General features: G+C 37.2%; 1 protein-coding gene across 5 annotated transcripts in view; it reads right to left on the reverse strand.

Moving 5' to 3' along the window:
* CFAP99 (cilia and flagella associated protein 99) overlaps window positions 1-24,412 on the reverse strand; it is a 59,426-nt gene that overhangs the window by 20,110 nt on the left and 14,904 nt on the right. For 3 of the 5 annotated variants that reach the window (XM_068943540.1, XM_009686142.2, XM_068943541.1), the window contains exons 3-9: window positions 23,922-24,066; window positions 20,856-20,950; window positions 14,159-14,271; window positions 11,741-11,915; window positions 6,585-6,665; window positions 4,322-4,387; window positions 3,559-3,630 (exon numbers count right to left, since the gene is read on the reverse strand). In XM_068943540.1, coding sequence (XP_068799641.1) covers window positions 3,559-3,630; window positions 4,322-4,387; window positions 6,585-6,665; window positions 11,741-11,915; window positions 14,159-14,271; window positions 20,856-20,950; window positions 23,922-24,066 — 747 coding nt within the window. The remainder of the gene's footprint in view (window positions 1-3,558; window positions 3,631-4,321; window positions 4,388-6,584; window positions 6,666-11,740; window positions 11,916-14,158; window positions 14,272-20,855; window positions 20,951-23,921; window positions 24,067-24,412) is intronic. The other 2 variants (XM_068943542.1, XM_068943543.1) reach the window with 2 other exon arrangements.

The following is a 24,412-nucleotide window of genomic DNA, read 5'->3' on the forward strand; positions in this document are numbered from 1 at the left end:
AAAATACTTCTAATTGGCATCACCAACTGCCATATCAGTTTTCTAGACGGTAGAAGCAAAGCACAGATTTCATTGACTTTCACTCTTCGTGGCGTTACTTCGGTGAGATCCTGTGGCTGCTTTGCAATTCTTCAGAGTATTGCCTTAGGACTAACTACCAGACAACCTCTAGATACTGAGAGGGGAAGGGGAAAACTCTGTGCCAGTTACAAATGCTCTTTGCATGAGTGGACTATTTAGAAGACAAGATATATCAGCTTTGCAGCTGCATATAATTGACCTGATCTGAACAGAGGCAAAGCAGTGCTGGTGGGATAAGAACTGGAATCATTCCTGCAGGAAACAAAACTTTGTTTTGACACTTACTAACTTCAGTCCAGACAAGTTCTGTGTTTGGAATCCAATCATGTATTCACACTCCAAATTAACACCTTAATGAGTGGCAGAGAAACAGATGCACAGAATCACTCAAGTTATGTACCACAAATGAATCTACTGCGCAGTTTACTGACATACATGAGCTAACTGGAAAAAAATTGGGATGTTTCCTAACTGATATTAATTACGTAGGTTGAGGATAACAACCTTAACCTAGAAACTCCTAAGAACAATTACTGTATTTTCCACACAGGTGGCATATTTTGCTAGAAAAAAAAAAAAAAACCTGCCTATTTCTTAGCAAAATGATGATAACTCAAAGAATTTAGGAGAGGAAAACAAAGAAACTTGAGTATTTTCTTCCTTTCTGTTTGATTCAATATACTTACTCTTCTCAGTGTCTAATGATATCCTTCCTTCCTCTTTGGTCCATTTCTCAACCCCACCCAATGTCTTCTGCATTATGTGAACATTCCCTCTCTTCAGCCTGTATTTTATACACTATACTGGCATTAGAGGGGAAGTTTTCTCTGACATGTGTAGAAATTTTGATATCTTTGGCAATTTCATGCTCTGCATTTCCTAACTATAATTTAGATAGAGAACTGAACTGAGACTGATTATGGAAATCTTTTTAACTTCAATTTCCCAGTTTATTAAACAGAAATATGACTGAAGCCCATATAGTCAAAATAATTAGGACTCCCAAGATATATGCAGACAGGATAAATAAAATAACTGAGTAGATTATTCAGTTTCTTGTGATAGCAGTGAATATTTAAACTGCATTCTTTCCCTTTCTGCCATGTGATACCTTCCCCTTTTTCAAGCTGGGAAAATGGAAACAATCTGGCAAACTGGAAAGTGTTGTAATTCCTGTGGAAAAAAATTGTATTCACTATTTCTACCTATTGAACACATGATAGCTCACCAAAACAAAAAAATACGTAGAGAGTAAGGCCTCATATGAGCAAGAACCAGAATAAGCCAGAGTAATGAGGCATTTGTACTGTCTTATGCTTGCAGTGAAAAAGAACGAATAAAGATTTTGTAACAAACAGCAGTAAGAAATAATTTTTGGCTGCACATAACAAATTTGCCTGACTGAAATGAAAACAATGTGTATATTATACAGTGGTTATAATAAAGGGGGGAAATGAAAACATGGGAAACGAAAATACTCCTTGGTTAAAACATTATATAATTTTATTATTTTGAGGAAAGATTATAACCTCATTTAGACATCTTGGATAAACCGTTCTCTTAGCCATTTAACTTGTTTGCTCAGAGACAGAGTTGCTCCAGAAGGAAGGCAACAGGAACAGAGAGTATTTTAAAAGTCCGTAACGATATGCCTATTTCAGCTTGCTACAGCAGCTTTTTGAATATCACCTAGCCAGCCTTTAAGGCAAATGTGCTCAGGTGAGATAAAACTGATTGCACTCCTAGAGAAGATACAAGCAATTATTAAAAGTGTCTTTGATCAATGCAATAAGATAACTAGATCCATATTTTCCTTTATGCAGTTTAGGCAGATGGTTTGCTTCTTACCAGTCAGCATTTAAGTTTCAGTATTTCAGATGATCAAAAAAGGAAGTTCAATATACATAGAGTTGAATCAAGATCACGTAATTATAGGCCATGTGTGTTTGGGTTAATTGTGTAAATGTTTCCCTTTTTTTTTCTCCTTTGAGTGCGGGGGGTGTTGGGATCTTAGGCTTTCCGCTAATTTAAAAGCAACTGGACATACACACACATTTACACAACAGCATTTTTTGGAGATGCTTCTGGATTGTCAGGAAGTAGACTGCTTAAGTGATACCGTTATTAAAGATAACTCCAGTATGTGATCAGTGCCAGATCTACTTCAGAAATTGTTGCCAGAGGCCTAGTATCCCAAGTAGGGAATAAGTCTTTCCAAAGCGTGTATGAGCTATACCTAAATACACAATTTTAAAAGATCAGCATACAAAGTATTTGAGGGCACAATACAAGCACAGCTTCTGTATTCCATTTTTCTGGTATGAACTTGAAACAAATGAAAGGTGACACACTGAATGATGCAAGACTGAAGATTATCTGTAGCACAGTAATTGCAGAAATACCAACGTGAGTTTTCATGTGCTGTATACCACTCTGGGTGCGTAGTCATTTTCCATGTTTACAGTTCTCTGACCCTTGGAAATCATAGCAGAGAAGCAATCAGTATAGTGGATTTTATGATTTTATGACTTACATGTCTACAGGAAACAAGATAAACTTCCAGACTGCTTGCATATTGTACATCAGAAAGTCATTAGTTGGAATTGTTGCTATTAATTCTTTAGGATCTCAGTTTGAAACAGGGATTTACAGATACAAGATTCTTCTGTCCCTATACTGAGTTCTTAAACTATAGATTCACAAATGTCTTTCCTTGCGGACTATTCTCAGCCCTCAACATTTTATGTAAAAACTCCAAAATAATTGAAAACACTGTTAAGGCAATATGATTACACTGTACAACAGCACACAGCTTACCCTGGGCCCTCAGCACACCCATAGGCCTTAACTGCCGTGACCAGACTCACTTGACACCTCCAACCACCCCTCCACCCACTGGTCCAAGAGCCCCATTTAAGCTCCGGTCTGGGCCTCAGTCCTTGCCTAAGTTATGCCAGAGGTAGCTCTGCCCCTCCTCACCTTTCCAGTTCTCTCTCCTGCTGTCCTGACCGGACTTCCAGCATGGACCTGGACTTATGCTGTAGCCCTGTCTCCTGACTGGATTTCCTGGGTGGATCACAGGCCTCGCTCATGACCTTACTTTGTCTGACAACCACTAGGCTGTCAACAGAAACTGTCACTATCACCAGCCTTCTCCTGTTCAGATACTGGGGGCCTGCGTCCTGGTCAGTGAGGCACTGTCTGTGCTTTGGTTACTCCTGGCTCCTGGCTTGTCTTTCCTCACGGAGCAGTTGCACTCCTCTTCCCAGTCCCTGACCATTTCCCTATGGATTGTCATTGGTCCACAGGCCAAAACGTATGAATCAAAGACCAAATCCATCCAGTTCTCCTGGCCATAGAATCTCATGCAAAATTATGAATTACAGTAGAGTTTGTATCAACACAGAATACGCATGTGTGTTTTTCACACCACAGTCTTCAAGTACATCTGACAACTGTACCTTAAATGCTGCTCACCTTACTTTGGATCTTTTGAGCCTGGAATGTTGGCTTACTCTTCATACTGCCAGGTGTATTCTGCAATTCAACCTCAAAATACATTATTTCATCTCAAATGCTCAGCAAAAATTGTTAGATCTTTAACTGAAAACCAAGTATGTTGAATACCTTCTACTATAACAAAGCTGATCACAGAATATATATTTTGCAATAGTTAAATCTTCAAAAACTTGTTATGTATACTCAGCTCAGTAGGAATATTTTGTGTCAAATGACTACACAAAAGTAGGTCCAAATGGAAAGCTATTGCAAAGATTCTTTGATTACCATAGAATTATTGGCTAAAATAACGCCAAAAAATGTAACAAATGATGTTTTGTATGACTTTGAAATACTACCTATAGATCATGAATATACGTGGTTCTTAACTGAAATACAGATATTGGGAAGACAAAATAGGGTTGTCAGAGCATACTTTATGAAATTATTTAATAATGATAGAATTCTACTAATGGTTAGTAATTCCGTTCTGTGGTGTTAGCTATAGATACTGATAAGAAAGTATCTGGATATCATGGGGATGAACATGTTAGTATATTACAAAATCTAAAAATAATAACATGGATGTGAAACGACAACATAGCTATAAATAATAGCACATAATTCCTGACTCCAAATAAATACAAAATTTTCAAGTACTTTGAGATATTTTTCTATACCTCAATCATTTTTCATCTTCAGACCAGAGGATTTCTAGGTAATAAAGCATACATAAACATACCTTTTCCTTTTCAATCTTCATGGTTGCACACCTGAACGGGTTAGCATTTGCTTTCAGAAGCAGATCCTAAAATTAAAGCCATTAGCTTAAAGCATATGGTACATTTGAATTCTCCACTAAGAATTTTCCATCTGAAAAAGCCCTGCAGCCCTGACCAGTACACTAATTTGTTTCCAATGAATGAGGGCTGGACTTAGTATATGAATTTTCACTCCTGATGAAAGACTTGCAGTTGACAAGATTTTCTAAATAGTTTACCTGGCTGCACCCTTCGCATAGGGCATCAGGCCCTCTGATAGGTCTGCCTGCAGGAAATAAGTTATTCATTTGGAATTTGAGTTAAAAGCTTCATAATTATCTACGGCACATCAGTACCATAGACAGTAACTGTTTCCACATAGGTAACAAACAATGGCTTTGTTTTTTGTTTTGTTTTATTTTGGGGGTTTTGTTTTTTGGTGCATTAGAGGATGATCTGAGTACCAAGGATTGGCACATCCGTAACAGTAACTCCACCTATCATTTTAAAAGCGGAAGCACAGGCAGCCAGTATGCGAATTACCACATTTCTGGGCTTTGGATTTTTTTGTATTGTAAACAGAAATCCTTAAGTGTGAAGCACAGAGTAGATTTTCCAGTGAAATTCTGGACAGTTGCTGTCTATAACATCAGCGCTTCTATAGGCTGGCTAGAGTATGGCTTCCAATGTGCTCACTCCTTTTTACAGTTTTACATAACGCTCACAATGGCAGCTATCGCTTTTCCAAAACGCTAGGAAACAAATGACATTTCTTACTGCGTATTTCTTTTAGGAGCCTCCATTTCAGCTTGTTTAGCAAATAATCCAGGGAACTGACCTTTGTGAATGCTTTGGATGCCTTTATAACATTCCAGAGATGACAAAAACTGCTGTTACTGCAGCTATAATTTCTGCTGTGGTTTTGCTTTGCTCCCTTTATTCATGCATTTCCTCCACTGAAGAATGTGACCGGCAGTTAAGTGATTTTACAGTTGTCATAGATTTTTAACAATATAGGCACTGTGATGTCTTGCTTTCCTTTCCCCCTGTTTCTAGGAAGTTTGTGCATACAAATAAGCACACAGACAAATAAGCGAATGCTTTCTGCACAATGTGGAAATAATAAAAGGATAAAAAATAATGCAATATTGTTTGATAATGAGGTACCCAGCATGAGATGGGCCACTAAAAAGAACGCAAAGTGTATCCCCCTAGAATCTATCAGGCATTAAAGCATTTACTTTACTCCCAGCATTTACTGGGAACAGAATCCAATGCACCTTTCACAAGGACTTGAGGAGAGTACAGAAATGTGATAAATGGTTTTGCACCAGCTAACGAAAGCTGAAGTAAGGCATTTGCAAAATGGAGGTGGGAGAGTGCAGATAAAAAGTCAAATAACATGTGTTTTTTCACGCTTATACTGTGATTGGATTGGATATGGTGTTTGAAGTGTGGGAAGGAGGAAAGAAAATGGGAACTGACATTTAATTAATACTGTTCCAAAGAGAAGATGACATCAATCTGCTTTACCTGTAATAGGAGCTAACCCATTGAACAGGATTCATATCAAAGCTGGGATCAGTTCAAATAACTAGATCTGTTTCTTTGTGTGAGGGCACTTTCTAGACCCTCCCTTCTTCTGCTCTCTTAACATACAGACCATGTATTCTCCTTCTTTACAAACCATGATGACTTCCCACTCTCAATCTGCTAAGGGAAAGAGTTAAAGAGTCTGCGAGAAGAAGTCAGAGTCTGCTGATATTTCAGTAGTGGGTGATGGCATGTGGTTATTTATCAGTTAGTGTAGAAAACAAACAAAAATATTGAACATATTTTGAATTTTGAAGCCTTAATTATTAAGTGAATGCCTTAAATATCCACATGTCCTGTGGGAGTAAAAGAGCCATCAAACAATTTCAAGCCTGTGAATAGAAGAAAGTAATCATGTTTCTCCCACCTTACATGGCTACTTGCAAAATTTCTCACACAGTACTTACACTATGAATAAAAGGTGGACCTTGTCTCAAACAATTAATATTAAAATAAGAAAGATGGACAAAGAGTGTTAGAACAGAATAGAGAATACCAACTCCATGACTCTAGAGAAAGAAGCATGAACTATTAGCTGCAAGAGCAAATTTGTCCCAGATAGAGTTCTCAGACGTGTGAAAACTGGAAAATATTACAGAACAAGGAGTTTGGAAGAAAGAAAAGACTAGAACAAGAACATAATACACTTACTTCTGCTTTTCGGCGATTTTTTGTTTTGATTTCCTCTAGCTGCTTTTTTTCCTTTGGGGGTTTGTAGGTGCTTGGCGGAACCTATATTAAAAGGCAGTAAAGTCTATAATATGTGATATAAAACATTCCAAGTAACTCATACTTTGGGGAAAAATACATTCACCTTTACTGTAAAATAGGTGACGTTATTTTTTAAAATATTGATTCATTTCTATTAGTATCAGCATAGAAGACATGGACAGATTCCAGTTAGCTGGAACTGCCTAGGCTTTTCAGGCCTGTCGACGTAATATAAACCCTGGACAAAACACCAGAAAGAAAAAAAAATCTGAAATTAGTACAAGAAAGGCTAAAGAAAAAAACCTATAGGTCCTATAGAGGGGAAAAGTTGCCAGAAGGGGGAAATGTTCTGTTTGGCATCTCATAAACTTTAGTTTCATGGCACTGACAGCCAGATAGCCAGCCGAATTAGGTTAAGCTGTGGAGCTCTTTGGCACTGCGAATTTAGTAGCTACAAGTTTACAGACACCCCAAGAGTTTAGGGAAGAGAAATCTTTTGAGGGTTATTAACATGCCTAGGAAGCTCATTGTAGCTCAGGAAGTCTTTGAGCTAAAATGGTTGGAGGCTAGCAAGGCAGCCGGATAAAGCAGCAAATATGCTTGTCCTGTTCCTGTACTCCTGTTCCTGTACTCCTCCTAGATGTCATGTTCAACCACTACTGGAGAAAGGCTATTGGGTAAAATTGGCCTTTTTCCTAGCCCGCTGTGGCTGCCCTTATATTCTTGTGAAGGGAGTATTTACTGGAGATGTAAATTAAATATTTGGGGGTAGACGACTGAGAGAGCCTCCTAGCATTACTCATAGATCTGTGAAAGCATTCACAGGTCAGAAAGTACTACAGATAAAACAACCAGGAAAGAATTATGTGTAGTCTGACTGTCATACGGCCCAACAGGGAGAAGGGAGAACAGGGAATGTATGGTTTTGAGTAGTTAGGCTGAGACTTCTGGGGGATTTCAGTATTTGCGGTGAAGTAAAAAACTCTATTTCGTGTTACTCGCAGCTCTTGTACTTGAGCAATAAATTTTGTCCAGAAGCAAAGTCTGAAAAAAGACTGGATGTCACTTCTCTCTGTGGGTGAGACAGTCTGCAGGTTTACAGGACATCTGCTTACATATTTATCTCGCTAAAAATGTGCTAGCTCAGTTAGAAGTTACAGAGTTAATTCAAGAATTACTGGGAAAAATCTACAACCAGTATTGTACGGAAGGTCAGTTTAGGGAACAGGGGGATCCCGTTTAGCTTTCTTGGCCTATACAAAATGCTATGTTTTGAAATACTAACGTACCTGATACACTTTCCACTGCCTTTGCCCTTTGACATCATTATCTACAGGCAAACAAGTGCATAGAAAAAGCTAGCAATTAAATGCATTGGTGAGACTGCTCAAGTATTTTTGTGAGTTTTGTAAGTGAAGTAGAACTGGCAGTATTTCCCAGCAGTACCTAAGAATTTTTTTAATGCTTTTATGGATGGAGAAATTAAAGCCCAGTGGACTTGCACAGGGTTGCACAAGCAATGAGTGTCAGTGTATTTCAGTGTTCTTCCCAGTCATGTGCTTTACCTGCAAAACTGTACTCATCTGCCAGGGTAAGCTGAAAATTACTCTCTCCTCAGAAACTGCTATGCTTATTCTATGTAATTTAAGGAGGAGACTTTTCAGTCAGCCTTGTTGCAAAAATGATCCTAGCCTTGTAATTTAGCCCTCAGATACCATGGTGATAATAAGTACCAATCAGACAGACAGATAGACAATACAGCAATTACCCTTTATAATAATAAACCTCCTTGCAGCTGCTGGGTGGAAGAGGATGAAAAAAATCACTATAAATAAATTGTAAATTCCAGCAGTAGAGAGCTCAGAAAGGCCAAACTGTATCTACTTAATCCTAATGTGAACAAAAAAAGGGCTGAGAGCAAGATATTTCATACTTGCTCCCCCCCCCTCCGGTCAGTGGTCAGGCTCACCTATGCTTTCTGGATTTCCTTTTACTAGAGGTTTATTTAGGCAATAGGTACCACAAGGAGCTTGGAGAAGAACAAATTGCCATCACCTACTCACTGAGCTGATACCATACATGGATGCGGAAGGCAGCAGAACTACAGGCCTTTCTAATGGGCTCTGAAACAAGTTGCTCTTGCAATGCATCCTCCAGCTCTGGATAAGCTCCAGCCTCAACAGACACTAGTGCCTTAAAGGCATAAAGTAGCAAATATCCAGAGAATGATAAGTGATTTCTAAGAAATTCACTCAGTTTTATTTAACCACCCAAAAAATGCACGCAAGTAGAAATACCTTGTATCAGCAGCAAGATGAGGCAATTTCACAACGTGCAGAGAACATAAACTTCAAGAAGAGGCATGAGGGGGAAAATGCTATGCAAACTGATGAATAATCACTGTGAACTTTGGTAATGAAATCACTGTGAACTTTGGTAATGATCACTCTTCTATTTCTTTAAATTTACTGTTGTAAGATAGACAAGGGCAGGCTAATGCAATGCTTATTATATTAAGAGCTTCTATTTTTATACATAACAAGATCACAAAGTTAAAGCATTATCTATATATTTGCAAACAAAATTCTCTATATTGGCCACCTCACCCATGTAATTATTTTAAACAAACAAGTAACTCTACCCATTAAGCACTGCTAAAATAATAAGTAAGAGATCTAAAGCACACACTAAATTTGGCTGAATGGAGTTACAGCAACATATCTCAGTGGGGCTTTTAATTTTTTAAATTACATTATAGCATTTTAGAAACTCTAAAAATAAAATAATTGCATAATCTTATTATTCTAGTATAGTGTTCATATTAAAGGGATGGATTTTATTGCACTGTAAGTGAAGGCCAAGATATCCAAGGGAGTCAAAAGGTGTCCAAATCCATTTACATGTTCTCAGGTTTAAGCACCTGTCTCCCTTTGGTTCCTTTGCAAATTCCAAGCTAAAGTGTTGTTTTTTCTTTGAAGAATTATATTTATGAGTGTGTGCGTGTGTGTTCATCCATGTGCTTGTGTGCAAAGGACACTGAAGAGACTTTATAATCTTTAGACCCAGAGGTTCCGTTATTAAATTTCTCAGATAAATAACTTACTTCTTGGAAAGCAGTTTAAGATCAGTGGAAAGGTGTTTATCTTCGTCTCCCCCATTTTTTATGAGTAAACCTTGATTATCCTGACCTTCCAGGTCTATGTGACTCAAGGAACACACACAGTCAGTGGAGGGACTCAGCTCAGTATAGACCACTGAGTAAGACTGCCATCCCGTCTTCTGCAATGACCCACATCTCCTCCATCCTCTCCTGTGAGAGAAGCATGTGTTGAGTTTACAGGAGAGGAGTACTATCCCAGCTCCTGAACTCAAGTTATGGGATACCTCTCATCTTACTCAGCATTTTATCTCTACTGCAGAATACAATGTAACCCAGCAGGAAGAAATACTTGAAGTAACACTCTCGTTAATCAAAATCAATAAATTTCATATAGGAATGCAGTAGCTTATCAGTAGTCATTGCTCAAAATCCAAACACTTCCATATGATATCACACAGTTGTTTCAAAGTCCAGTCGTAGCTACGCCTCTAGTAATTGTGACTGCAATATTCCATGCTAATATGCTACATGAAAAGTTCTTTGATAGATGAGTGAGAATCATGAGAAGAAAAAGATACCTCATAAAAGTGACAACATCATGAGAAAATGGAGGAGAATGTTTCTGCAGTAGATTATGGAATATAATCAGGAAGAGCCTTATTTCTGTGCATTCATCTCAATTACATACAGTTCCCTACCATGCAGTAGCCAAAACTATGGCCTGCTCTCACTTTCCTACCTTTTTCTTGCCATCTGGGCTGCCTTTTCAGTCTCTGCCAAAAGTTCAGGATCTAAAATGGTGATGCTGGCAACAATATGGCAAATTAAAGTGAAGCTTAATTTGCTGAGATAGGTGCAGAAATGAGCGCAACATATGTCACTACTATGCTAATGGTTTGGGATTCACACAAGCTTTTAAATTTGCAGTCTTGGCCAGAATGTAAACCTCATTTAGTGTAATCCTAACAGCACAAAAGAACTTCAGGAAATGCATCTGCATTAAAGCGAATTTATTTTAAGAGGGGCTGTACAGTGTAAAGGTACTAAAATGACAGCAATATGACTCATTCCTATGCTGATTAAGTAGTTATTAAATGCAGTTTTCCAGAGCCTAGTATTAAGCTGTTTCAGTGTAAAATCCCATTAACTGTACAACATGCTACCATTAAATTACGCTGCTATCCTAAGATATAAGTGGTTTCTACAGCATTCAACACATGTATTATTAAAAACCTGAAGTGCTAATAGAAGGTCACAGATAATGCCCAAAACTATGACTTCCAAGCTCACTTCCCACTGCATTTAAATATAGATGATCTTGGATTCTTTATTAAGTTAGTCAGAACAACTTGATCCCAAATCCTGCTTGCCTTACCCCAGTGACCTAACTTGAAATCAGCGGTGTCCCTCCAGATTTATACCAGTGCAACTGAGTCAGAATCTCAGACAGTTAGTAAAATAAAAGCGTAGCATTTCAAAGATAAAATGAAATGTCTAGCCTTGATGATATGTAAGAAATAAGTTTAAACTGAAAAACATGAATTTTGGAGATTCAAAATTAATGTAAATAGCAAGTAATAAAATTCTACCCTCAAGGAGAAGCGGCAAACCTAGAGTCCACCTCATCTTCACCAAAATTGCTTTGCCCTTTATGTTTGTGAGAGCTCATCTACAAACAAATAAGTCTAAATTTATAAAAACTGCCGTCTGAATACTCTTCTCTGATCTGCTTCAGTATATTATCCAAAGCAAAACAACTTACAAATTGGAGGACTATAGAAACATTTGTATCAACGTTTTAATCAATTTGTATCAATTGTATAGTTCTACTTTCAAAAGCCAGGGAACAACCACAGGAACCAACCTTTTCCTTTTCCTCGGCTTGGCCTACAATTTGCTTACAATGTTGCAGGATGATAATGAAAGAATTAATTATTTTTTAGAAATCTGACCTTCAATATTACTGAGTATTCTCACAAAGAATAAAAAAACTCACAGGATGACTTTTTTCCAGCACCGGTATTGGCAGAGGTATAGGAATGGCACGAGGTTTAGGCACAGTCAAATTAAACTCCTTTGGCTGAGTGACCGTCGAACTTCTGACAATGGTAGTACAATTATTTAATTTATCTGCGAGCTGTTTAATCACTTGTTGTACTTTTGGCTGCCATCTGCAAATAAAAAAAAAAAAGACTTTTCAATTTTATTTCATTTTTTATTTTTATATAAGCTTACAATGCAGTATCTGAGTTTGGCGTTGGTATAAATACCATAAGGCTTTCAGCCATTCTGTTGATTCCCTTTTAACAAAATTGACCCGTGAATTTATACTAATGATTTAGTTGCATTGTGCTTCTCAAATTAAGGTATTACTTCACATCTTGATAGATGCTAGTCTACTTTATTCAGATTACTAGAGGTGAAATAGCCATAGGCTTTGCTGAATAAGCAACTAGGTTGCCAGCTCATTTTGCACCAGCACAAGACTGTAAATCAGAAAAGCAGTTGTCACAAGCGAAGTACATACAGACGCAAAGACTACAGACAAACACTGGTCTAAGTATTATCATTCTTGCTGTCTGACAGAGCACACATTACTCTCACAGCACATGCAATTCTAATAAAAAAAATGTAAAGAATTGGATAGAATTAATGAATGAATCCCCAAAACAGAATTTGGTGCCTGTGGGGCAGTTGAGATGATTTCAGTTTCTTTTTTTGGGTTTTGGTTTGTATGAGTGTTGGAACTTCTTACCAAGAACGACAGGAAGGTGTAGAGTCTCAAGGTAACACACAAACAAGTAAGTTATCACAGGGCTGATTATGGTATCACCTTCATGTCAGTTATTCCTCCTCCATATGTGTCCTACCTTTAAATATTATACATGCAAGGGAGTTTTCCCTGAATTAAAAAGCAGCTGACACTGCAAATTCACAGTAACTTGTTTGCATCTGTTAGCTTAGCTAGTACTGTCATTGTGGGATGAGGCTTAAAACTAACTTCTGAGAGCAGTTTTCTTCCATTAAAATAAATGGGACTTTTAATATTAACTTCATTGATGTTAGAAAGAAGACTACAAAGCTATATTTAAAAGAATTCAAGCTAATGAATTGATTAAATTGATCAGCCCCTTGAAGGAAGTTTCAAACCCAGTAACCAAATATGAACTTGAATGTTCTCGTATAACTTACTTTTACTTCTAGGTATAATGTGTGCTCTTTACCTTGAATTTAATGGAGTGTGAAGGACAGCTCCAATGAGCTTTATATTAATGAAATATGAGCACTAAATTAAGCATTTATGTGCATGAATATGTACATATAAGAAGTGTATGGATGTGTGTATATCTCTATCTATATATCTATGTCTGTATCTGTATATTATTGTAAGCATATTTTATGATTAGAATGACTACACTGGAATATAGTTAGCCAAATTCTGACCTCAAATATATCCCTGCAATTCCAGTAGGGCTCAGTGGAATTGTGTGCATTGCAGGCCAAACTTATATCACTGTATTTGCTAACTTGGCATAATCTAAAGTGTATGAAAGGGTTAATCCTACTGACTCTGATAGGAAGGTTAGAAATTGATGCAAACTCTTTTGCAGTTGACAGAGTTTGTAACATATCGTTGTCTAACAGTGTTTGCCATTATTTGTGGTAATCTATACTGCAATGAACGTGTGTGACCGCAGCCACACAGGTGTGCCAATAGTAGCACTAATTTTCTGTTCCGGGTAAAAATAACAGTGAAGAAGTGACACAATAGGCTGCAGTGTGACCTGAGGTATGGCTACTGTTCTCCACATGAAAATTGTCCTGTTTCGCAAGCGCACTTATGCTGCTGTTATCACCTCCTAACCAATATATGGACACACCCAACAGATTAGAGCATGTAAGCCATTAAATGCTGCTGCAATCGTGTAAATAAATAATAATTTAAAAAGACTTGTTTACCTGCTTATCTGATTTGCTCAGAAGGGATTTTAGGACCATCTGCACAAATAAGTCTGAGCATAAAACCAGGCTCTGGGAAGTTAAACGTCTTTTTTGTGCGCTTAGCGTTACACAGACATTGAAGTGACTTATGAGTTGGAATCTAACTCTGTAAGGTAAATTGAACTCTCTAGTTTTATTTGGAATATGATGTTTGTGGCACTGAGAAACACTGCCACATTCAGTGGCACCGAACAACTAATGTGCAACAGCTGGAAAAGGACTTTTCTATGAGAGAACCTTGCCTCTGGTTAAGTAATAGGGATTACCATAGTCTCACGAAAAACAATGAGGGTTCTGAATGACTTCAATAGGAGAAACAGTGTAAAAGCAAACTGAATTTTCAGGGAAAGCTTTCTCCAGGATATTGCACTTAAACTATCAGGTGAACACAGGCTACTTAAGCACTGCTTACCTCAGCAACGGATCAATCCAGTTCTCTTTTACATAAATTGAATCATAGAAATGACTCCATTCATCTTTTATCCATGTGTTCAAATTCAAGGCATTGAAGAAGAATCTAAGAAACTAATAAGATTAAATCCTATGAACTGAAGGTATGATATATATAAAATTACAAAAAGATAATTGGTTTGACTATAAACACTGCTGAATAACTTGCTTATATTTTACCCTGCAATTATAATTAAATACATTCAACATCTGTAGGTTCTTTATTCTATTAGGACTGCCTCATGCCTTTGAGCCCTCTTCCGTGAAACATTAATAGATATTAAACATTTTTACTGTCCAAAAAAATCTAATGGTTACAACATGTGAGTGTTCTGATGCACCTTGAACTTGCTTCAACTACCATGAAAGAAAAGCTTTTATTCAAAAATAAAGTAAAATAATTGTTACTGCAATATACTAATTTTAGTCTAATTATACAATACAGTTTTAAACTCTAATATACCAACTGACAACTCCTGATTTTCTGTCACTGGATGATCCAAGATGCCCAGAAACATCTTGGGCCTGGCACTGCATCTGAATTAATAAGTGCCTTTCAGTTCCCTGGGAACTGGGAAGGAAGAACTGGTGAGAACTGTGTTAACTGCTCTACAATATGGTTTCTTGTTTTCTTTAAATATTATTAACGGGCATATTCACATTAAACTAAGAAGACTGAAATTTGGCACATTTATACATCATAGGGCTCTGCATGCTGGAGAAATAGCAACTAACGTTTGAACTTTCTGCTTCCACTGGAGTTCACCAGGAGGTCAACAGCCTTTCTTTAAAACTTAAATTGCTGAAATGGTCTTTTGAAACAAGAGTCTTGAAAAACAGCATTCAGATTCAGTGCGTACCATTGACTGCAATATAAATTTCAAATATGAATCTGAACTTTGTCATTAAAATTCTTAATAAATTAAAGCATAGGCAAGTATTATGCTGGAATAACCTCAACAAGAGGAAAAAAAAAAAAAGGCCTGAATAATACAGACATTATGGGACATGGCTGAAAGAAGCATGCAGTCACTTGAGTAGCTCCAAATGGAGATGGCAGGGTTTATTAGCTCAGACTTGGCATCAGCCCTATCTTATCTGGGTTGGTTTCTGCAGAGCCATAAAGGTGTTTGTACTCTGTGGCCTCTGGAACTTTTTTTTTCTGGAGGACTAGCAGGGAGCTTATTAATTCAGGGGCAAGGCCAGGCTCAACATGGCTCAGGGCCATGTGAATACCACAGTGACAAATAATTCCGATTTGACTCTAGCTGCTAGTGGATGTTCAATAACTGTTACAGAAAGCCCGTTACTTGAAAACTATAGCCTCGGTGTGACCGTTTCCAAGGAATTAACCTGTGAATTTAGTTTTATTTTCAACTGTTACACTTTTGGTAGGGTCAGAAGTCTAAGCAACGATTGAATGCGTATTACCACCTTAGATTCACATTCTTGTCTAGAAATTACTTCTTCTCCAAAACTGCAGATGCTAGTATATCAACACATCCTCCAAAAGAAGATGCATTCACCCCTAAAAGTATGAATGTAAACTAAATTTTGAATTATGAAAGAAACAGATGCTTCTAGATTCAGTGGAGTTTGCTAAGTATATGATACAGGAATACATTTCATCCCACTGGTCAAAAAACTCACTCGTTCTCCTTATGGAGGATCTTTCTCTATAGGGCGTGCATGTTGGATTCCATTTTTCACCTGACATAATCATTTGCACTTATGCAATGTAGACATGAAATGCTAAAAGACTAGACAGAACTCACAGTCTCAAAGACAACTGAGGCACTGCATATACACTACTTTCTACCAGTTATCGTAACAAAATTTTATACCCACGTATTGCAGGTTTAGATATGATTATAGACTCAGAGCATTAGGGAGTCATGCCCACTGCCACAGTACTGTTCTTACTCTATGGAAGGCTTTGACTATACTCAGAATTTATCAAAAGTATGTTTTTTAAACCTATTTAACCAAGTGTATATACAGGAGTGGATTGAAAACAAGCTGATACACTTAAAATCAGGCAGACTCTTCGGGGAGAAGCTCGTTTCAAATTTATGGTACTTGGAAAGTTCACACAGGAAGCTGATGTGGAAATACTGCAGGTGGTGATCTGTAAATCCTATAGTTTTCTTTCACTAGCTTTCTTTAAGCTGAACTCCTCCTCCCTCTCTTGTCCTCAGTTTTCCTTTTATGCATCCTAGTCCATCCTTGCTGGCAACAATCAGTTGCCTATTACACGCCACAGCCTCTGAATTATTGTTGCTTGAGCTCTCTCTAACTGATCATCTCTGTCTCGGTCTTCTAAATATTTGCTTTAACTATGTACATGCAACTACCTCTTCAAGGAACAAGAAACTATAGTAAATCCTGACTGAAGAATACAAATCAGCCTAACAAATCAGCTTATCCAAAGCAGCCTAACACTTAAAAAAAATATATATATATATATTCAGATCATTTAGCTTTTTAACAACTCAGGGTTTTTTTTGGGGGGAGGGGGTTGCCAGTAGCTTACAGTTAGTGATTTCTAGTGTTTGTCTTTAACGGTTGGCTATTATCCCTGGAGGCATCCCACTGCATCTCCCGTTATGTACTGGTCATTAACATTTCACACTCTTTTAGGACAAATGGGTAATTATGTGATTAATAAATGATATGAGGTGTCTCTATGATGTACAGGGAACTGTGAACTGTGTAATCATGTATTGGTACTGTGATATTTGCTTTAGTATTCTGTGCTTTAGTCACAGTCCCTAGAGAAATGCTAAAATAAAGATGTGCTCCCATACATCATGCCAGAGAAGGTTTTGAATGCTGCCCTGCAATGGTTATCCAGGCACTGCAACAGCAATACAAGGGTTGCAAATGGCAGCCCAGGGACTGCCAAACATAAGTTTTGACTGAGTCTGTCTGGGCCAACGTCCACAGTCTTCGCTTTGATAATCCATATTACAGATGGTGAATGTGGGCAGAACTGGACGCACGAAACCACAGACTATTTTAAATTGCTTTACAGTAGGAACTTCTGTGTTTTGTGAACTGAATCTTTAGGAAAAATGCTTTATATTTCAGTTTTGTCTTTGGCCACACGTGAGCAGGTGGCATCCCCAACATCAGCAGTCTCTGCTTTTATAGTAGCAGACTTCTTCTTGAAGTTCTTACCAATTACTGTTCAGATGTTACCCGTCTGCTTAGGGAAGTCATTGGACAGTCATTTTGGCCACCGCATTAGTCTGCTTACTCCTTTTACCACCCTAGAGCAAGTTTCTCTACTCACACAGTGTGGTAAGCCAGATTCACTTCTCCTCTGGGAGTGGTGGAATTACATAAGGAACGAATTGTACCCATTTTTACTATTTTAATTTACTCTGGTCATAATAAAACAGAACAAGACTGTATAATTAATGACTGTTTTGCAGTTTTTAATTTGTATAGGTAGGTTGAATTAGTGTCTTGTTTTTGAGAATTTGCACACGCTCTGCTAATATTGTCTTACTGTATTTTTAAATGGTGAGACTGTACTGATTTTTAGAAAGCAATCCAAAAAATGGTAAGTTTCCTCATCTGGGATTACCTTTACATCCACACAGTCATTTCAGAGCTAAAATCTTTATATTCTCAACATAAGCTTCATAATTTTTTGACTCTGGAGTTAAGGAAGCAACAGCAAGCAGTAGCAGATTCAGTTCCTCCATACAGATCAGTCACTACCTGACAATGAGATTATTTTGGCGGAACACATCCACAGCTATCTGGCAATCAAGGAGGTTCCTGTTCACTCCTCTCTTCATCTATCGATTCTTTCCCTTTTACTGTAGTTTAGTTCTTCAGCTATGCCAGTTGAACTACCTGTAAAATTGTACTTTTCAACTGCAACAAACAATGAAGAGGAAGGCAAGAAGCTCTGAAGAAGGCTTTCCTACCTAGAAATTGTAACAGATAATTATGCTTTGAGGATCCTCAGTTAAAGTTCCAGAGAAAAGTGTCCTAGCATGGTCCTGGATCCTTCTGCCATTGTTTGACTCAACTTTGACTTCTTTTGCCCACGTGTCCTCCAGGGGCCTGATCTTGTCCATTCCTACTTAATCACAATAGCAATTATAATACTCAGGTCTTATATAGTGCTTTTCATTTATAGCTCTCAAAGGTCTTCATAAAGGACTTCACTACTGTTAGCAGCAATCAGAACATGAAACAAAACAAAACAGGTTCTTGAAGGCTAAAAAGCAAACCCTAGATATTTTGCATTTTACACAAGGCAAGTATGAAATTATAAAGCTGTTTTCTTCAACTTTTTATTTCAAATGTCTTTTCTCTAACAAACAAATCCTGAAATTTTACCGTAAAAATAAAATAACATGCATGAATAATAAAAAACAAAAATAGGCTTGAACTGGCAATGCATAGCTAAGTTCCTTAGAGGAATGATCCTGCTAAGGTTACAAAATTGAGTTTTATCCTGTGATTCTGTAATTACATAACCATAAAGAATTCCTGAATGTATTCTTAGCATTACAAAATGAGATCTCATAATTTTCTGTTCAAGCAGATGAACATGTATGAGTTAGGTAGCAATATTTTTATGCCTGGATATTCTGCTTAAATGAAAATATTTAAACATGCACCAGTCATAGGGAAACACTCTGATTAGAATGGATTCCATCATACAATGCTTTAAGAGAAAGATCTATTCTCGCAAATGGATCTCATTCAAGTGAAAAATCCACTTAATTTCATGAAGACTACTCATTATCTCCATGATTAGGATAATTCCAGTCAGTGTCTGATGTGCAGAAATATTTCTTCTTTAATTAAGGTAAATCTGTTCCTATATATGTGAATAATTATTTGGCACCTCAACTGAACTTAGATACAATAGTCATCAGAGGATATCTACAGGTCAGCATCCTGAAGGAGCATCTCAGATTTCTGACAACTTCAGGCTGTTGCTACGGCTGCAAATCTGCCTTCTGCTGTTTTTGTCTCTGTTGCTGGGGGACGAAATGCTGCTTCTAAATCCTCTGCTGCAGGTGCATTCATATAATCTAGCATCAGTTTGGAGACAAAGAACCTCTTTTGATGCAAGAGAAGGAAACCTAGGTATGATGGTGGTGAGGATCTGATAAGACACTTAAGCAAGCAAAACTACATATATAGAAAATGAGTAGCAGGTGCAGAACATTGCATAATGCTGCACCTTCCCATCAGAAGAAAAATTATTCCAGACGAGGAAGGAAAAACTATTTGAAATAAAATGTCAGGGCACGGATGCTCAAACCGTATAAAGGTAGGTGAATGGAATCAACATGAGATAACTGGCATGAAGTGGGAAGAGTGTGTCACTAGCTGAGCTCAGGTTGCATCCAATTCAGTGACTTGTTTCTAAGATGTTTATCAAAGAAGGGGCTGGGAGAGCATTTTGGACAAAGAGTGATTTGTCTGTCTATCAGATTATAGTAATTCTTCTTGCCACTTCTCTGTTTTTTCTAACAGTTAATGAAATATATCATTTTTGTCTCTGAACTGAATTAACAAAAACATTCTGTGGTAAGCTCATCAAAACAAAGTGTTTCTAAAAGCATTATACAGACAACCTAGCCTTCTTTCTCCCTACACACTGTGTAGCAACTATACTCATGGAAGGGACACTGGCATCCACAAGAACTTTCAAGGTAGCCTTTTGAGTGCTGATTACTAAAGTTTGCCTATACCCTGAATCCCACATTTATACAGAAAACTATACAGCTGTTATTCAAGCCCTGAGTTTGGATACACCTTGAAACATCTGGATGATCAGAGTTTACATATGCTATGTCAGCGGTAATTTCATTTTTAGCCTAATTTCCTGAGAAAATAGGGCTTATGAGAAAACATTGCCTGTTTATCCCTCTTCTGCTTGTCCTTACCACAGAGGTTTTGAGACAATCAGCACTTTCAACCAGTTTGAGAGAGAAGCAAAAGATATTCCAATTTCTACAGCTTTCAAGAAAATTAGCAAACAAATAGAAGAGAGAAATCCAAATTAGTAACTCGAATGAGGAAAAGGCAGACAGAATTTTGTTGTTGTGCTTTCTCTTTAGCAGCAACTGATTGGCCAATTTCGCATATGCTCTAACTGGAGCTATGCTACTTGCATAGCTCAGAACTAGCAATTGTTTCTTGGGAAGGAGAAAAAGGGATGGAGGGCAAAGGATGGGCAAATAATCAAAGTGGTACTGGACTGATCAGGGAGAAAAGAACACAAAGCAGCAGGAACCACAGGTTTCAATAGGTTCACTGCTTATGGCAAAAACTTGTTCTATTGCCTTAAAGTCAAAGAAAGAATATAAGCAGAGCCAAGACCGAGTATGTAAGTTACAGAAAACTGTAAATCATGTGATCTGTAAGTCATGTAATCATTTTAAATTCTCACACGATGTAAAATACATTTTTATCTGATTTTTGACTGAATATGAGCTAGTCAGTGTGTAAATTGAAGATTTTTGTGACAGCAGAATATTGATTTCCCATAATTTAAATAGAAAATGACCCTAATTTCTCAAATTAAATTATGCTGAAAGTTGAGAAAAATCATCAGATTAATCAAACACAATGAGGAGATGGTCAATTATTATTTTAAAAATATTTTGTACTTTCATTACCTTATGCATTTTTGCAGTGTCCAAAGATTTCACAATTCTGCTGAAGTGCTGAAGACCGAGCTCTTCTAGTTGAAAAGTGGCCAGATAACAAATAACTATCAAAAGATACATATATTTAAAACACAGTAAGAAATTCTAGGAAACTTATACCCTCTAATCACCATGCTCTGAGATTTGGACCATTATTATAATTTTAAAGAGTCTTGAATACTGCTTATCTACCTGGGCAATATAATGCTTGACAATGAGAAGTTATAATATAAAGTTATAAAACAATGTTACCCTTATGTTCACTACTAGTACTGGTGACTCTGTCTTATGGCTCATATAAATCAGTCATTTGTCTCGAGTCACATCTAAGCTAGTATAAATCTTTATAATTTCATGGAATTTATAATAACCTGATCTAGGCATTTACACTAAAAGCATAAAGCGATTCTAGCTATCTAAAGTCATTCACAGAGGACCTTTTGAAGCCTGCAAATATCTGTTTGCAAAACTGGGAGATCTGCCATAGCAGAGTTTGCAGTTCTGTAAGGCTGAAGGTAAGCTCTTGCAGGGACAGCATGGAAACTGTAAATTTCATGGTCATTTCATTATGTCAACATCACTGCTGAACTAAGCAGCTCTGTCAGCTCCTGCTTGCTTGTTCCCATCCTTTTTTACTTCCCAGTGTTTCTTTACTTGGGCAAGTACAATCATCCACATAGTCAACTTAAACAAGATTGTGAATTTTAACCTGAAGCAGTTTCTTGGTTAATTCACTGGATGGCTGCTAACCACCTGTTCTAACACAAGCGAAGATATGACACAGGGTCAGACTGAGTGGCAGTGAAGAGAAAAGCAGCAGCCTGTTTTTCAGGGTAGAAGTACCAGCTTATACACCAAATACCTGCATATCATGTCTGTGCAATTCTGATGTTAGTCTAGCAAGAAGGCCGAGAGGAAAGGAGTCAGTTGGCTCCTGAGAGATATGACCGATAAGTTTTTGACAGAATTCTGTTTTTGGGAACAGCTCTTTTGCTATAACTAAAATTTTCAGTATAAGCAAACTTATTCTGGCAAAATTGTGTGTGAACAGGACAAGCAAAAGAAAGTTTTCAACATATTCTGTTTTTAATATTTTCAGAGTGGATAGTTCTTATTCCAAAATCAAAATTTGTTGTGTATAATAAAAACGTTATTAGAAAATATATTCAAACCCAGCATTTCATTTGCTCTGAAGTTTTCTGCAAGTGACCGTTTTGCAGAAAATTTTGTAATCTTTTTTAAATCCCTAATTAGAATAGAAACAAATTTTTACATTGTGGAATTCTCTGGGGAACAGAAAGTCTGATTCTCGCATCCCCCTCCGGCCAATATGGAGTTTGATATAGGAAAAGGCACAGTCAGTGCTGTGAGATTTCTATGGACCTATAAAGTTGAGGAGCTCCTGTATCAACCTTTACTTAACTATACTGACTTTGATCAATTAGGCTTCACTTGCACTGAAGTATTTTAGCTGCCACCAAACAGCAGTGATCAGTAAATTGTAACCAATATGCTTCAGCCATACTGTTGGTGTATTGGCGTACTCGTGTATTGCTAGAGACTTCAGTCTTGTGCTTCAGCATAGCAACATAGTTAAGTGGTCTTTCTGGAATATACATTTATCTGCTACAAGCTTTATTAAATTCAAGTCTGCTCACACATAGCAACAGCCTTTATAAGCAGCTTTGATCATTTAAGTGTCAATGAAGCTTGGCAAAGGGAATCACAAGCAGCTTAAAAAAATCTAAGCCAATGACCTTAGACTCTCAACTTGTTGATAAAGGAAAATCTTCTGGGGCCTCCCCTCTGCCTCTGATTAATGAAGGCCTTTAAGTAGACCAGTCCTGACAATCCAGTTACAGCAACACTCAGCTTAGAAGTATAATTAATGCGTCCCAGACAGTGAAAAACATGGCTCTGGAGAAATGTAGACAATGAAGCATTATCATTTAGAATAAGCCCAATATTAATTTGACTTTATCCATGGCAGCTTAGATTCTTCTTAGTTTGATACCTGACTTAGATTTCTGTGTTTTACCCAGTATTGTACCCATTGTACCGAACTGCACCCATTGTTACTAGAATTACAATGAAAAATGTGTAGCTTTTAAAACATAAAAACTAAAGGTAATTTAATTACATATGTTTTTCTACTTTTCAAAGTGGATCACTTTAAATAAAATTGATTGGATTTTTAAAAGTATCCACAAAGCTTCAGAATATACGTGACTTAGAGAACCAATGACAGTGTAATCTGTGATCCCAGCTTCTTCAGGAAATTTATAAATCAACCTCAGGATATCTGTATTAAGTAAATGTATAGCATAAAAATATTTTTTAAATGACTCTCTAAGGTACTTCTCAACTCCTGAAATAACCTTGGGGATAATAACTATTCTAATTAACTAGCTCACACTATCAGGTACGGTCGCATTATAACTGATTCTAACTAACTAGTGAAGGGAAGATAACTGACTTGGCTCATGGAGAGAAGACGGAAGTCTGCTTATGTCGATGTGATGGCCAATAATGAAGGTTGCATGACAGGAACCTATGCATGGATAGAAAGAATGGTATCGTCACACTGTGAGGGTGTTCCTACCTTCCTCAGCAGATACAGCTTTGTTATGTAGTTTCATATCTGAATGGCAAAGGTGCTAGATGTCATAGACAGAATAAAGGGAAGCCATTGAAGAACATTTTTTAAAGGGACAGTTGAACTGTCAGAACACTTCTTCTAGTCAATGATGTTTTTTTCCATCTGTAAGTAAGTTACAATTAGCCTAACCTTCAGGCATATTCTGCAGAACTTTCTTAGGCAAATATCCCATTAACCTCTGTGAGAGTCCAGACTAACCACAAATTTCAGGATTTAGGCTTTACATCGTAAGCTCATTGGAAAAAGTCCTAAATTTCATATTACATTGAATACTATGACAATGCCTCAAATGTAATATAATATTAACAACCGGACTAATTCAATAATATTTTTTAATGTTCTCAGTTAAACAAATCTAGCATTTAAAAAAAACTTACCTACATACAGATTACGCTCAGAAAACAGGCAATGTTTCCCATCCCGAACAAAAAAGGCATTGACTACTATATCCAATAAGGATTTATATTCTATGCATCCAGCTAGTGTTTCCAACACAAAATTTTCATCTGTCACGTTAAGAGTCTACAGAGATACAAAATTAATAACGATTAATGCATTCTGGAAAGAAAATGCTTTTTGGGCGCACAACAAGCACAATCCTGTTATGGTAATTAAGAAACATGAGTACTGAACAGCTCAGGCTCAGGTAGGGCTGACACACTTCTAATACCATAAAAGTATGGGCAATCTTAACAAATTAATAACTCTTGTTAAATAAAATGTAACCCCATCAATATTAAACTTTCAGCTAATCTGCTGATACATGCATTTAGTTACAAGGCCTTGATGTGTGAAAGTCAACAGTTAGTGCAAAGAAAATGCAAAGTCCTTGAGCTATGGACAATGATTAACTTAAGTTAATAGTATG

This window comes from Struthio camelus, chromosome 4 (assembly GCF_040807025.1).
Source record: "Struthio camelus isolate bStrCam1 chromosome 4, bStrCam1.hap1, whole genome shotgun sequence".
NCBI classification, from domain to species: domain Eukaryota; kingdom Metazoa; phylum Chordata; class Aves; order Struthioniformes; family Struthionidae; genus Struthio; species Struthio camelus.